The sequence below is a fragment of the Vigna unguiculata genome, chromosome 3 (genome assembly GCF_037176805.1).
Source record: "Vigna unguiculata cultivar grain cowpea cultivar isolate G323 ecotype 2 chromosome 3, ASM3717680v1, whole genome shotgun sequence".
NCBI classification, from domain to species: domain Eukaryota; kingdom Viridiplantae; phylum Streptophyta; class Magnoliopsida; order Fabales; family Fabaceae; genus Vigna; species Vigna unguiculata.
Genome location: NC_140794.1, coordinates 47,074,509 through 47,089,596, shown reverse-complemented (window position 1 = coordinate 47,089,596; position 15,088 = coordinate 47,074,509). Strand labels below are relative to the sequence as shown.

The window sequence follows — 15,088 nt, the reverse complement described above, 5'->3', positions numbered from 1 at the left end:
TTAAGAATTCTTTTATAATGAATTAAAATTCTTTTTAAAAAAATCAATAAAAATCAAAGAAAGACTATTTAGTGTGTTTGCTCTTATTGAAAGAGATCTAGGTTTATATCTAGTTTAGTAGATTTGTTTGTTTTGTTGTATAGTATCATTTGTCTTTATAATAGGTCTCAGTTTCTTGTATACATAACTCTCAGAGATGACAAAAGTTGTGTGTGCAAGTTCCCTCTGGCTTACCCATTCCGTCAAACACCTTTGGCACATCTCTCTTTTTCTTTCTTTAGACTTTCACATTATTCATACATACTCAACCAAAGTTCAACCTTAACCTTAATATCATGAGACATAGTTGATCTTAATTAATATTTCAACATTTTTAATTTCGAAAAACCTTGCTTAGTATATGCAATTAATAGAGATAGTTGATTATATTCTGCGAGTTATATTGATTCGATTGTTGAAATTTCTTGAATGGCATTTTATTTTTTAAATGAAAGTTTACGATCAAAATTATAGGAATCATGATGCTTTAGATAAATTTTAAGATATTTGTAGCTTAATATCAAATAATAATCGGATTATTTACGTTTTTTAATACTAAATAATAAATAAATAAATAAATAAAACACTCTTCATGCATCATATCTTACTCACTTTAGTAAGTATGTCTTATTTTGTAGGGATGACAATGAGGTGAGACGGATACGGGTATCATGATCATATTTCCATAATAAAAATTCATTCTCATCCTCATCTCCAAATCCAGCAGGTATATAACTTTTGACCTATCTCCATTCTCATGGGTATATAACTTTTGATCCATCTCTATTCCCACCAGATAATGGATATATTTTTATACTCATCCATTTTTTTACTGTTCCAAATATCAATTAAATATTTTTTATAAAAATTTTTAAAAATCATACCATAAGAATCATGATACTATCAAAATATCAATATTAAAAAACATACTCTTTTTTCTTTTCATGATGTCAAATATTAAGAAAAATATTATAGTAGTATAAATCTCAAATTAAAGTATCGAATAACAACTAGAGAAAATTCAAATAATTATATAAACACTACAATTACACATTACTAAAATTTTGTAATAACCAAAATATTTATTAATTTTACAAACGATCAATAGTTTCATTTGCATTTGATCCACCTACACATAGAAAAAAAATGAAAAATTATATATGATATGATAATTGAAATTGAAAATTTTAATTATTAGAATATAATGTACGTTCTTCATCAGATTCATTCTCACTCATGAGAACATCTTTTTCTTTTAATTTTTTAACACCTACAAACACCAAATGTAGAATATTAATCAGAATTCATAAAAAAATATTAACAATAAATTTGAGTAACTTACCTAGATGGTTTGAGTTCCATATCCAACTTCTTGTACATATCAAGGCCTCTATAATAATATGATGAAGTCGACTATGGTGAAAAGTTAATATATGACTACAAGTACTAAAAGCAGATTCAGAAGCTACAATTGTTATTGGAATAGCTAAAATATCCCTTGCAATTGCTTAAAGGGTTGGAAACTTAACCCATTTGTTTTCCGCTATGATAGGATATCCAATTCTTGTGTAACTTTAATCCAACTCTGTTTTCATAATTGTAGTTCTAGATTTTTTTTCTTTTTTGTCATAGACTCTAAAAATCCATTCGCATCATTATCAACAATATTTCCCAACTCCAATGATGTAGCTTTATAAGAAGTTTCATTATTTTTTTATTGATATTATACAACCAAATCATAGTACATTTGACGAATCCTACTAAGTTTTAGATCAAATTACCTTAAAAATTAAATCTTGAAAAACAAGCCAAACAATTGAGGAAGTAAGAAAAAGTGTATAACAAAAAATTGAGAGAGTAAAAAATAGGCTATGTTTATATATATATATATATATATATATATATATATATATATATATATATATAATTAAATTATCTAATAAATTATAGATATTTTAGTAATTTAAATGGGGACAAATATTTGGGCGAGGATACGTATATCCCCATCCTCATCCCCATCCACAGTTAAAAATTTTGGGTATTACCCATATTCATACCCATATCCAGTCAATGTAAAGATTTCTCGTCTAAACGAGGACAAGTTCGAGTGATACCCACAAGTATAAATTTATTTGTCATCTACTTGTTTGCAAATATTTATTGAAACAAAAGATCTTATTGAGAATAAGAAAACATGTAATTAGGATATTTTAAAATTTCCTTTGCTGAATTCCTTACTTTTCTTTGATCATAAATAATGATTAAATGTATAACTAATCAAACAATTTTTTAAATCCCTTCTAGTAATTTATTTATTTAGAGAATTTAAAATTCAAGATATTTCAAATAATTTAAATAATAGAATTTAAAATTTATTACAAAGGAAAGGAAATTGAAATTTTCTAAGTTATGAAATTGCTCATTCGTTACACAACAAAATTTCATAGGTCCAAAAAGTTAAGTTGGGTCGAACAAAAAGTCGAGACGAGTCGGTCCAAATCGAAGTTATGATTTAGTTATTAATTTAGAGATCAACTATAATTTTTTGAAACTATTTTAGTTACCAATAATTTTTAGTTTGTAAATTAATATTTAAATGGGTGACTATAGTAACTAATTATTTTTTGTGACTAAAATTAATATATGAATAAGAGATTTTTTTTGTAGTATATTATATATTTTACCTCGTAGCTCATCGATCCAAATCTCCCTAGTTACTTACTACCGATTATTTATAGTTCACTCAAAGATAGTTGGTGTTATTTGTGAAAGCGCTATATGTTTGGAAAGTGGGATCATAGATCATGAATTGGCTCATAACTTGAAAGTCATTGAAACCAAATTTTGTAATAGCACACTAATTCTCCGATATACCCACTCGCAGCAGAACCCGAGAATATAAGCACCATTAACAACTTCAAGGTACTGAAATTATAAAACCACTTAGTAACATCTTATAAGTTTGGAAAAAAAAAAATTACAACGCCTTTTTCGGTTAAGACTAAATTGAAAAACCGCAACATGAAACCAAACCCACTAAGAAAGGTACAGTAAAATGAAAAGTTTTAGGTTGAGTTGTAATAACTGAAACTATATGAAAAACGTTGAGTCTGCGATACTTAACAACATCCATTGAAAAAGAAAATAATCTGAGTAAAATAAATAGGTAGGCTAAGGTGGGATAAGATAAGATGAAGAAGAAGAAGAAGAAAGAAAGAAAAATAAGAAAAACAAAAACATGTCCAAAAAGAGAAAAGAAAATGGGGTAGGAAGGTAGGCTATGACGTCAGGTATGGGGGGAACAAGCATGAAGCCATGCGCAACTCAGTGGTCCTTCCTCTCTTTTATATATGGATTATACCCTTTCCATTTCTATTCTCACTCTCTCTCATCATTTTGTTCTCTCCCTCATAGTTTCTCCTTCACCTCATCATCATCATCATTAACTTTCTCCACTTCTTCCTCATTGCACTTCTCTTTAACACTAACACTGATTATACATTCTCCCAATCTGCTTCCCGAACGAGTGTTGAAGTATTTGATGAGGAATGTTGATGAAAACCTAAAAAGGAAGGACGTAGGGCAAAGGGTAAGGGTAAGGGTAAGGGTAAGGGTAGGGTACCCGAAAAGTTGTAGTTGAAGACTGATGTGTGCTGTGAAAATTCTCGACAAAGGGACAACAGAGTCAGAGGGTCAGCTTCCACAACGAGACAGACTTTGGGTAATGGCTACTGTGCTTGTGTTGTGTTCTATACTTAACTTTTTCCCTTTTCTTTTTATTATTATTATCCCTTAGCCCGTGGCAGGCCTTGATCCAATAAAACGGTGCCTCTCTTTTTGTCCCTCAAGCTTTTAGCTTTCGACCAAACGCGTGCCCAATTTCTGATAACGTCATCTCATCTACCCTTTACAGTTTCTTTACTTTAACTGTCTCTATTTTTACCCTATACTCAGTTTTTTAACAAATGAAAAGTAGAGCTTCAAACTTTACATGAAAATTTTTGAATAACAGTTGATGTGATTATTTGAGAATATGTATAATTATGAATGGTAACGTGGATTGGGAAACCCCGTTCTTGATGAATGATTCGCACCATTCAGCAACACAAGACAGCATGATTAGCACAAGGCTGTAGCTGTCCGTTTCTCCCAGAGCCTTCACAAACAGAGGTCTAAGCTCCAACTCCAACTCCTCATGGTTTTCATCAAAACCTAACTCTCATGATTTGGTTATTTCCTTTCTCTGTGTACCCAGGGAAGAAATTAATGATTGTTTCTCAAATTAAGGGTTTTTGTTTATAACACGCGTTTATTTTTATTTCCTTTTCAATTCAATTCCCTTCAGTATTGCCCTCCACCAAATGAGATGATGGTCTTCTCTGATAGCACTTGCCACCTTTTCACCAAGAGGACTCCTATTATATATTTCCTTTTCTTGGCCTTTGCCTTTTTAGCTTTTTGGTTACTGGAGTGTTTTCTCTTTGCTTCTCTTATCTTCTCTTCTCTCTCTTTCTCTCTTCTCTCTCTCACACACTCATACATTCATTTCTTCATGCTTATAATTCATAAATGATGGAGAAAGTCAAGGGTGGAAGGTATTAATGGTGGTGCTGGTTGTGAATTTGATGCAGTTCCAGTGTGATTGATATATATATACATGATGGAGTCATGTGTCCCACCGGGGTTTCGCTTCCACCCAACAGATGAAGAACTTGTGGGTTATTATCTCCGGAAAAAAGTTGCTTCTCGGAAGATTGATCTTGACGTTATCAAAGAAATAGACCTATATCGTATTGAACCATGGGATCTCCAAGGTATGTATATATATGCCCACATACATATTATATATTACGTATGTTGCTATAGTATTATCCTTCAGAGTAATGCATGATATATATACTTCATGTTTTTAGTTGCTTCCCTTTGTATCAGCTTAACGAACTTCAATAGGAAAAAAAAAAAACATTTTCCAAACACCCACATACACCTTCAGTGAATCAAAGTAGGGTTTTGTTTGTGTAGCTGGATCTTTGTCTTTTTCTAAAAATTTGTGGAGTTTGGCAGAGAGATGCAGGATTGGGTATGAGGAGCAGAATGAATGGTATTTCTTTAGTCATAAAGATAAAAAATATCCAACTGGGACAAGAACGAACAGAGCTACAATGGCAGGGTTTTGGAAGGCGACAGGAAGAGACAAATCAGTGTACGAAAGGACCAAACTTATTGGCATGAGAAAGACCCTCGTTTTCTACAAAGGAAGAGCCCCTAATGGACAAAAAACTGATTGGATCATGCACGAGTATAGGCTTGAAACTGTCGAGAATGGACCTCCACAGGCAAGTATATCTTTATGTATTATTATACACAAAATATACCCTTTTACGTATTAATTCTTTAAATTCTTGCTTTCTCAACTACGTATATATAAATAATCATGTTCTTGTTCATGGAGTTGAATTTGAGATGTTCATTATGAGTTCACACTTGATGAGTGGCTTTAGATATGGCCCTTCATTTAGTCAATTATACGTAATTATCACATATTTCACTACCCTAACATTGTCCTATTCACACTCGCAAACAAGGAAAGTTTTTTAAAACGGGGATCCACCACTATTCCTACCTTAATTGGTCACTGTTAATTAATCACTTCCAAGGACTTTCCAATTTCCGAGTAATTCCTTCACCCAAAACGTTGTTTCTCGTGTTAGTTTACTCTCATGTGCTTCTGTTTCTGCATCAGTTCAGATTAAGCACTTGATTAGTTCCCCTAAATGAATTTTATTATTTAATATAGACCCTAACAAGTTTGCTTTCGTAGACCACTGACTGAATATTCAAGGCACGTACAAGCTTTCTACCTATTTGCTACAGAACTTTTACCAACAAGAAGTCAAAAGTCGGTTCTTTCAAAAGCGTTTTCTTTTTCTTTTCTGATACACTTTTAATTCTTGTCATATGTGAGAACCCATCTTCTTCTTCTTCTTTTTTGACCTTTATATGGTAAAAGAAATTTTGAGGAACAAAGGAACAAAACTTCTACCTTCTCTCCACGCCAACCGGAGCACAGCCATACTATGAAGAAAAAATCATAGTGATTTGTAATAAGAAATTGTTTTTCCTCAAACAAACGAATGTCCATTTTAGTATATTTAAGTTTTAGGTATTTGTCTTTATTTAACTTAATTACAAGTATATCTGTTATATGTTTGTGTAAAAAAAACCCTCAATGACTTTTTCTCTCGCCCCACACCCATAAACTGCAGGAGTAGGTCTGTGTAACAAGTACCATCCAGTGGTCAATATTTTCTCAGAGAAAAGAAAACCCTACAGAGAGAAAAAAAAAAAAAAAGTGTTTCTCAAACAACTATTATAAGAGTTTTTGGATTATTCTTGTTTTAAAGTCAAACAAGTGGATTGAAATCACTTGTCCTTTTTTGCATCTTTTCTCTTGTCTTTCTGGTTGAAAAATGGCATAGCCAGAAAAAAAAAATCTAATAATTAAGCAAATGTCACCATTTACAAACCTTTTAATTAGGAAGACATAAAAGGTGAACAGATAAAGAACCAAAAGGAGACTTATTTCGCTCTCAAACACAACATGTAATAAGCCACAATAATATTCTTTCATTGCATGCTTACTTATAAGGATGCAACTAATGATTTGTTTATTAACTGGCTATAGTACTATTGACAACAAACAGGCCGAAAATTTGCAAAAGCTAATAGGAAAAAACACTCATAAAAAGTTAAACACGAACTTTCACTTTTTTTTTCCATTAAAAACATTGGTTGACCTAGTCAAGTCAAACATAATACGTTTCAAGAGAAAGTGAAAGTCTCATCCAACATATAATCGAGTGTGTGCAGGAAGAAGGATGGGTTGTGTGCAGAGCATTCAGGAAAAGAACTAACGGCCAAACGAAGACCATTGAAGGGTGGGATCGAAGGTACACATACGAGGAACAAGCATGCGGTGTCAACTCTTCGGTTATGTTAAGGCAACCTCAGAGGAACAATATTTCAGCTCAAAATTTGTTGTACAAGAAAGAGACAGACGCAGATAATTTGAGCTTCATGCATGCAGAACAACTGATGCAGCTTCCTCAGCTAGAAAGCCCCTCCATGCCACTAGTGAAGAAGCAAACCTCAGTGTCCCTTATATCAGACAACATTAACAACGATGATGTTTCTCAGAAGGAGTTATCCAACACAAAGAGAGTGACTGATTGGAGGGCACTTGACAAGTTTGTGGCTTCTCAGTTGAGTCATGAAATAGAAGAGAGGCATGAAATAGAAGGAGTGTCAAGCTTTGCAGCTCATCATCACACTGGGTCGGACATGGCATTGTTGCTACTCCAGAATAGTAATGAAAGGAACAAGTTCAACCCGTTTCTAAGTGCAGGTTCATCAGACTGTGACATTGGGATATGTGTATTTGAAAAATGAGTAGGGTTAATTTGTTGCATTGGTAGTAACTATATAAATGTTGTTATGGATGTTGAGACATGTGATGATATATGTAATTTGAATTTGTAAGAAAATGGGTGGAGGAGTGAGAATTTAGAATCTCTCTGCGCCATCAGGCACGAGTGCGGTGTGTCGGTGTAAATTAAGATTCGTGCGCTCAATATGACTTCTCAGGACTTAAGTAGTTTAACACTTACATTATCACAAACACATACTGTGCTATGTGTTGCTTAATGAGTAATCTAGTGCCTAGCTACAGCACAAAATAGTGATATTCCACCTTCTCTCACTGTTAAATGTTGTATTATTCTTTTTGAGTTTTTGAGTAAAAAGAAACCTTATCATGTGCCCTCTTCATTAAGCATGCATTTCGTTGCTTTATGTCTTCATAGCTACATGTTTCAGTTGGTTTTCATGTTTAGAAGCCACTTGGATTTGTTGACAGAATATGTATGCAAAAAATTGTCTGCATTAGGTTTTATTTCTTATGGGTGAAAGAAAAAAAAAGTGAATATATTGCTTGGAACATTAGGCTATAATAAAATATTAAATTACACTTAACTTTGCATACTCTACTTCTTTTTTGTTAAGCACATTTTGAGCCAACATTTATTACTCATTCGGACACTCGCCTTGGATATGATAGCAACAGTTGTATTGAGCACTTACCGCAAAGGCAGAAGTTATATAATTTTATACAATTTTTTTCGCTTAAGATCGTAACAATCAAACTGTCATGATGATTTGATTATGACTTGGTACATCATAGAAAAATCGATACACTCTACAACAATTTAATTATTGTTGGATTTAAGGATGTCAAAAAAACTCATACGTGCAGGTATCCGCGATAAAACTCGCAACGAGTAGGAAATATATATTGAAAATGGATACCTATGGATAACGGGTACGGATATTTTTTTATACTCTCCTGTTAACAGGGCGGGTACGAGTATCATAATATCCGTACCATTGGATACCCGTACCCACTATACTCTAATTTAAATTAAGAAAAATTATTAAAACATTAACACATCGATTTTGAATGAGTTATTTTTTATCAATTGATTTAAAAAAACCTTCATTTATTTATAAATTGTCATTCAACACTATTTAAATGGGTTTGTTTCACTTTGTTTGAAATTTATAAAGGTTATGCATTGTATTTTTTATTTGAATTTATGGTTAATTGTTTTTATTAAATATTAAAATTTTCTTTTGTAAATACCTACAGGTACTTGTGAATATCCATGGATATTAAAAAAATATGTGGATACCCGCATAACAAATACTCACACGGATACAGGACAAATATTTATCCAACGGGTAAGGTACGGGGAGCTACTACTGGTACCCTACCCATCCCGTTAACATCTACTTGGGTCACATAATAGAAATTTAGAAATATTTAAAGTTAAATTATCACAATTTTAAAAATGCTAAATTATCTACATTTTTTAACACATTGCTTAAAATAAATAGACAACATTATTCTTATGCTCTCTAGATTTGAGGCAAATAAAACTTACTGTATCACCAATAATAAAATAATTATGCTTATTCCTATTTTCAAAAACTATTCTTACCATTTTTTATTTTTTTATTTTCTAACAAAATACCTCTCCAAACCAGGAAACAAAAGGACACAAAAACTTAAATTTCTTCTTCGTATTCGTAGTTATTTTAATATTTAAATAATATTATTTCCAACACATTTTTGGACACTTAACTTTTTTTCAGAACATTTTATTTAATGAAGTTGAAAAAAATTATTTCTTCAGTAATAATCTTATTTTATATATTTAATCTTATTTTCTATAATTTTTGGTAATTTAAAGAATGATAAATAGAACGGAGATGTCAAGACATATTATGAAGCACATTTGCCTCCGAAAAGACAAATGTTTTTGTTTCTAGAAAGATAACTTACAAGTTAATTTTTGCATAAGAATCTCAATTCTTTCTTAGATTGGCCTAATTAGTAATCACAAGTACATGAAACACCGGTAGGTTTACAATTTCACTAGTGCAAATATCATATTTAATTACGTTCTATAGACTATGATTTTAAGAAAAAGTAGTCTATAAACGCAGTAGTATATTTACAATGACAAGGTATAAGTTATGATTCTATGTAAATTTTATTCAAAAATCAATTTCTATAAAATTTTCAAAATCATTACTAATGGTGAAAATTGAATTTATGTTGCTTGTTTATGATTCAAAATCATTAATATAGTTATATATTGTACTGTATGACCTATCAACATTCCTAGTCAGACCCTCGGTTAGGCGATCCAAGGATAAGCGGCCGGGCGACCACCCGCTACAGGCAGATAATCTCGTGGGTTGTTGATGTGACAATTTCTTCGGAGTGATTTTAGGGAGCTCACAACCTAAGCGGCTATGTTCCGCCCGTGACAGTGAAATTTTGTCGTCATAACATAAATAGGTGGCCTTCAACAACACGCACAGATTCATCGGTCGGGCAGATGCATTAGAACCAAATTTGTAAATTAAAGTAAAACAAGTTAGTAATCAAGTTTAAAAAGCAATTGGACCATGATTAAGAAAATTCTAATTACATGCCCATGTTAAAGACTGTAAATAGGAGTCTAAGGTAACTTGGTGATAACTTTTACTTCGCATTTATTACAACATTAATTACATTCATCCAAACAGACTTGAATTGACTTAAGCATCAAAGTCTTATAGACAGGTACCCGATCGTCTGGACAACCGAACGAGAGAAAAAGAAAGAAAGGAGATCGAATGTGAGAAACTACAACGAGGAAAGGATAAAGACAAATTGAGTATTTTTAGATAGTTGCTAGGTCCCTATATTCGAGACATATATACCATCGCATTGTTCCATTTTCCATCCCCATATATGTTATATGGTTTTCAAGGTTAGCACATTCTTTGTTGTGGGTTCTCATAAAAACATTTCATCTACAAACTATAACAAGAGATATTGATGATTTCACTTCCTATTTTGAAGAAAGAAAATATATTAAAGTTGTATCTTGCTTCATGAGTTTATATAAACTTTTTTGCCACCATCAAAAAAGAAAGTTAGTGATCATGTTAGAAATTCAAGGAAGCAATATATAAGTAAAAGAACTCATAAGTATATTGCATTAAGATTTTGGATTGAATATGATGTCATGATCTCTTATATGATTTACAATTCAAAAGTGTTGAATTTATAAGATTTACAATTCAAAAGTGTTGAATTTTTTTAACGTATTCTTTGATAGTATTAGAGTTTAAGGTTGATTAAAAAATAATTCAAAAAATATATAATATAAAGTTGATAAAAATCTTAAAATTTGAAAATTTTTATATCAAAAGTTTTTGTCTCCCTTTCACTTGACAGAGATGTTTCATAACAGATTCTCACTCAAGAAAGCAATTGTTTAAAGAATTTCAATTTTTTACAAATTGATGCTCTAATCCACCGAACTCATATCTCACCAAACCTTCATTAAATCATATAAAAGAAGAAACTCCATTAAACTAAACTAAGCTGTAAGCTTCTTTGAAATCAAATTAAGAAGAAAATATGATATTTTATTACCTTTTGATTATGTGCTGCCTCAGTACCTAATCTAACTTATTTCCCTTCCAAGGAAAGCAAATTGACTCTCATCACTTCTTAAAATAGGCGTCGGTCGGTAATAGTATAAAAGAGGAATTTGTACCTTCGTGTACTGTGGCATGTTTGTAGAATTCCTCAACCATTCTTAAAATATGTAATGACTTTAATAGCTAGAAGAATTTAATGAAGTGAAAGGTATAGTGATTAGGCTATGGGTCTTCATTTCTGTCACAATCTCATATAACATATGCCTCCCAAAGCACATATTTAGTACAATTAATAGCTAATTAGTAGGTAATATTTAAGTGGTTTTTTTTAGAGCAATATTTTAGTTGTTTACAATTACAGAAGAAATCCTTTCACATATACAAGTCATGTTTACACACAAATTCTTGTGATTTGTGTCAAGTACCTCTTCCATTCCTATTTGATCTTATACACTATTTTATTATTAATTTTATTATTTTATTTACATGGTCATATTTCAACAATGTTAACATCAATCTAACTAAACTAAATGAATTACATTAAATAATCATATCAATCTTTTAATACGAAAGAAATCTATAATATTAGTAAAAGATAATATTGTGTCAATAAAGTCTAGTATTTATTTAAGTTAATGATGTCCTAATTAGGAAAGTAAAAAATAAAATTATTTGTCGATATTAGCAGATAAAACCCACAATGGGTAAGGAATTGATATTATATATAGATATCTGTGAGTAACAGGTACGAGAACTTTTTATATCCGCATATTAATGGGATGGGTACAGATATCATAATATTTAATTTTACGAAATTTTAAATATATATATATATATATATATATATATATATATATATATATATATATATATATATATATATATATGAGTGTGTGTAAAGAAGATTGTGGCCTAATTTTTTTTAAGTTGTGTATTGTCTCGTCTTCATTCTTCATTCTTCGAGTTTCAAATATTCTTTCACTATGTTCTTCTAGGTACAACCCTTAACAACCTTTTCTTTTATTTTTTAGGAATCAATCAAACATGTGAACTTGTTGATCCAAAAACTAATTAAAGAACTTTTTCTGTGTTGAACGTTATTTAATATTTACTTTATAATTTTATTTGAACTTGTAAGATTTTGAACATTTAGGCAATATTTTTGGGGTGCCAAAATTTTGGTTGAATTACTCTTTGGTCCATTTTTTTGTCTAAAAATATTATGTTTCCTCTAGTGTTTTTTAGTTTCAATTTGGTTTCGATTTTATAAAGATTAATGCAATTTTATCTTTTTCGTTAAATTTTTTGAAATAGAGCAAAACATTTTCATCAAAATTGACACTAGGATTATATCAATTACACAAACAAAGCAAACCACCCTTATTCACAACTTTAATTTTGATGAAAAAATTCTTGATTTTATTCAATAAATTTAACGAAAAAATGACAAAATTACATTATTTTTGAAAGAAATTGGACCAAATGACAAAATTACATTATTTAACGAAAAGTCGGACCAAATTGAAATTAAAAGAAATTAGAGGACCAACTTAATATTTTTGAACGAAAAAAGAAACCAAAAGAATAATCCTAAAATTTTTATATAAACTAGTCATTGTATTTTTTTATGAGAATAAAAAATAATAAAATTATAATTATTGTTATTATTATAATTATAAAATTAGATATAAATATTTTTTATAATTTTAGTATAATTAATTTTGATTTATAATGATTAAATTTTAAAAAATAAAAAATGATTAAATTAAACAAATAACCATTTAAAAGATAATATTAATAAAATAATTATTTTTATTTAAAAAAAATTTAAAAGATAAAATTGAAAAATAAATGTGAAAAAAAAACTTTTACTTTTATACAAATATAAATGTGTAAAAATTTATTAGAATATCAAATATATAAAATATATTAAAAATATTAAATTTGAAAAAAATCATTTAAAATCATATATTAAATTATATAAATGTAAAAAAAAAAAATTGGGGGGCCATGGCCCCCTTATCCACACAATGGTCCACTGAATTTGAATTTATTTGAATTATGTTTAAAACTTATGATAATGATGAATTGTATTTTATTTGAATTTATAGTTTAAATATTTTATAAAATATGCTTAGATTTTTTTTTTGTAAATATTTATAGGATGCGAATATCTGCAAAAATTAAAAATATATATATGGATATCCACATAACGGATATCCACATAACGGATATCCACATAACGGATATCTGCACAAATATAAAAACAGGTACGGGACATATATTTATATCGCTGGTATGAGAGAATTACTATATGTATTCTACCCGTCTCGTTGACATTTTTAGTCAAAAGACAAAATATTTTAAAGATATATTGTTAGTATTTTAAAGAAAAATAAATGTATTTTTAAATTTCAAAATCAGTGTCCATATGATATTTTAAATGCATAGCATAAGAAAAATAATAAAAAATTCAACAGAAAATTCAAATTCAAAAGGAAATATAGATTTGAAAGAAAAAGGAATATAAAAAATCTTAAATTCTTAAATTTTAAGTGAAATTTCAATTTTTTAATTTTAAGAAATTAAATTATTCTCATATGTTTTTCTATCATTTTAACTTCTTTTAAACTTTTCTCTTCAAACATGTTCTTTTAAGTTTTTTTATAAAAATAAATAAATCTATAATTTTAATCTTAAATTCTTACACTTTTAAGTGAAATTTTAATATTTTTAATTTTAAGAAATTAAATTATTCTCATTTGGTTTTCTATCATTTTAACTTCTTTTAAATTTTTCTCTTCAAACATATTCTTTTAAGTGTTTTTATAAAAAAAAAAAAAAAAACTCTATAATCAATCAAACAGTTATCTGACAAATAAAAATTATTTTCAATTGATGATATTTTATGAAAAAAACTTGTCAGTCTAACAAAAAAAAATCTTGAAATTAAAATATAGACTTCAATGTGCAAGTACTTTTTCCGTGATGGTTTCACAACAAAATTTTAAAGTGGTTCTTTTCACTTTTTATCTTTAACGTTCTTTGTAAAACTATTTAATTGTTAGATTCCTAATGACATGGACCTTAAAAAAACTATCTTCTAATGTTCTTTCGAAATAATTATTATTTATTTGCACTTTTAATCTTTCGTAGTTTAAATAATAATTACAAGTTCATACTGGATATAGGACTATATTAAATATTTAGAAACAATACTCAAAATAGAAGTACAAGTCTCGACGAGGATAACTTCTTATAGAAAATATAATTCAATATAATATTTTTCTCTATACTATATTTATCCTAATTTTATCACATTACATCAAGTCAGAATCAACTTCATAATTTTATTTTTTTCATTTTGTTATCTATTTTATAAAAATGGGTAATTCTTTCTTTTGTGGAAGATGGTTTCCACGTTCTTACTCTTCCAAAAAATTATCCTTAAAAGACATCTTGATATGATCTTATCCATACTGAAATTTTCGTCAAAATAATTTCAATTGAATCTTATGTCGGAATGTAAAAGAGCCTTTCGTACGTACTTTTCCGAGGAAAACCATTACAGAAACAAGACAGATTTAAATAAGGAATTAAAGAAGTTTCAGATTGCATGTACTTTCTTTCTATGTCAATTATTTGTATTCGGTAAAAAATAACATTTTTATCACTTTATTTATTTGCAAGTATTAATTAAGTTGAACAGGAGAAAAAGAAAGAGTCTTTTGTTCAACTAAAAGACTGAACTTTTCCTGACCCTTTTATACATAATGTCAAACCAAGAAAATAACACAATGAGGGAAGCATACCAACGTGTTTCCTATATTCAATTCAAGAGACATTATAACAGCATAACAACGTACATAATTGCCCCGTCTGTACCGTAGCTTCTATATAAGAAACTATGACCAAAAAACTGGAGTTAAAAGAAAACAACACTACTCACACTTCCAGAATAAGACAGCAGAAATGTAATGTCACAAACATT

The 15,088-nt window shown here is 29.3% G+C and overlaps 1 protein-coding gene across 4 annotated transcripts; it reads left to right on the top strand.

The window, feature by feature from the left end:
• The first annotated feature begins 3,434 nt into the window (after positions 1–3,434).
• VND1 (vascular related NAC-domain protein 1) lies at positions 3,435–7,859 on the top strand. 4 transcript variants are annotated; one of them, XM_028061922.2, is made up of 4 exons: positions 3,435–3,760; positions 4,671–4,853; positions 5,104–5,375; positions 6,910–7,859. In XM_028061922.2, the coding sequence occupies exons 2-4, from the start codon at positions 4,697–4,699 to the stop codon at positions 7,486–7,488; spliced, it is 1,008 nt and encodes a 335-aa protein (XP_027917723.1). In that variant the 5' UTR covers positions 3,435–3,760; positions 4,671–4,696; the 3' UTR covers positions 7,489–7,859. The 4 variants fall into 4 exon arrangements, with proteins under 4 accessions (XP_027917723.1, XP_027917722.1, XP_085526718.1 ...); XM_028061921.2 differs by lacking the exon at positions 3,435–3,760 and adding an exon at positions 3,837–4,209; XM_085670592.1 differs by lacking the exon at positions 3,435–3,760 and having other exon boundaries at positions 4,280–4,853; positions 5,104–5,379; positions 6,914–7,859.
• Positions 7,860–15,088: the final 7,229 nt, after the last annotated feature.

Coding starts and splice junctions, on each gene's coding strand:
- VND1 (XM_028061922.2), top strand. CDS start 4,697: ATGATGGAGTCATGTGTCCCACCGGGGTTTCGCTTCCACCCAACAGAT. Junction 4,854..5,103: donor TGAACCATGGGATCTCCAAG/GTATGTATATAT, acceptor GGAGTTTGGCAG/AGAGATGCAGGATTGGGTAT. Junction 5,376..6,909: donor TCGAGAATGGACCTCCACAG/GCAAGTATATCT, acceptor GAGTGTGTGCAG/GAAGAAGGATGGGTTGTGTG.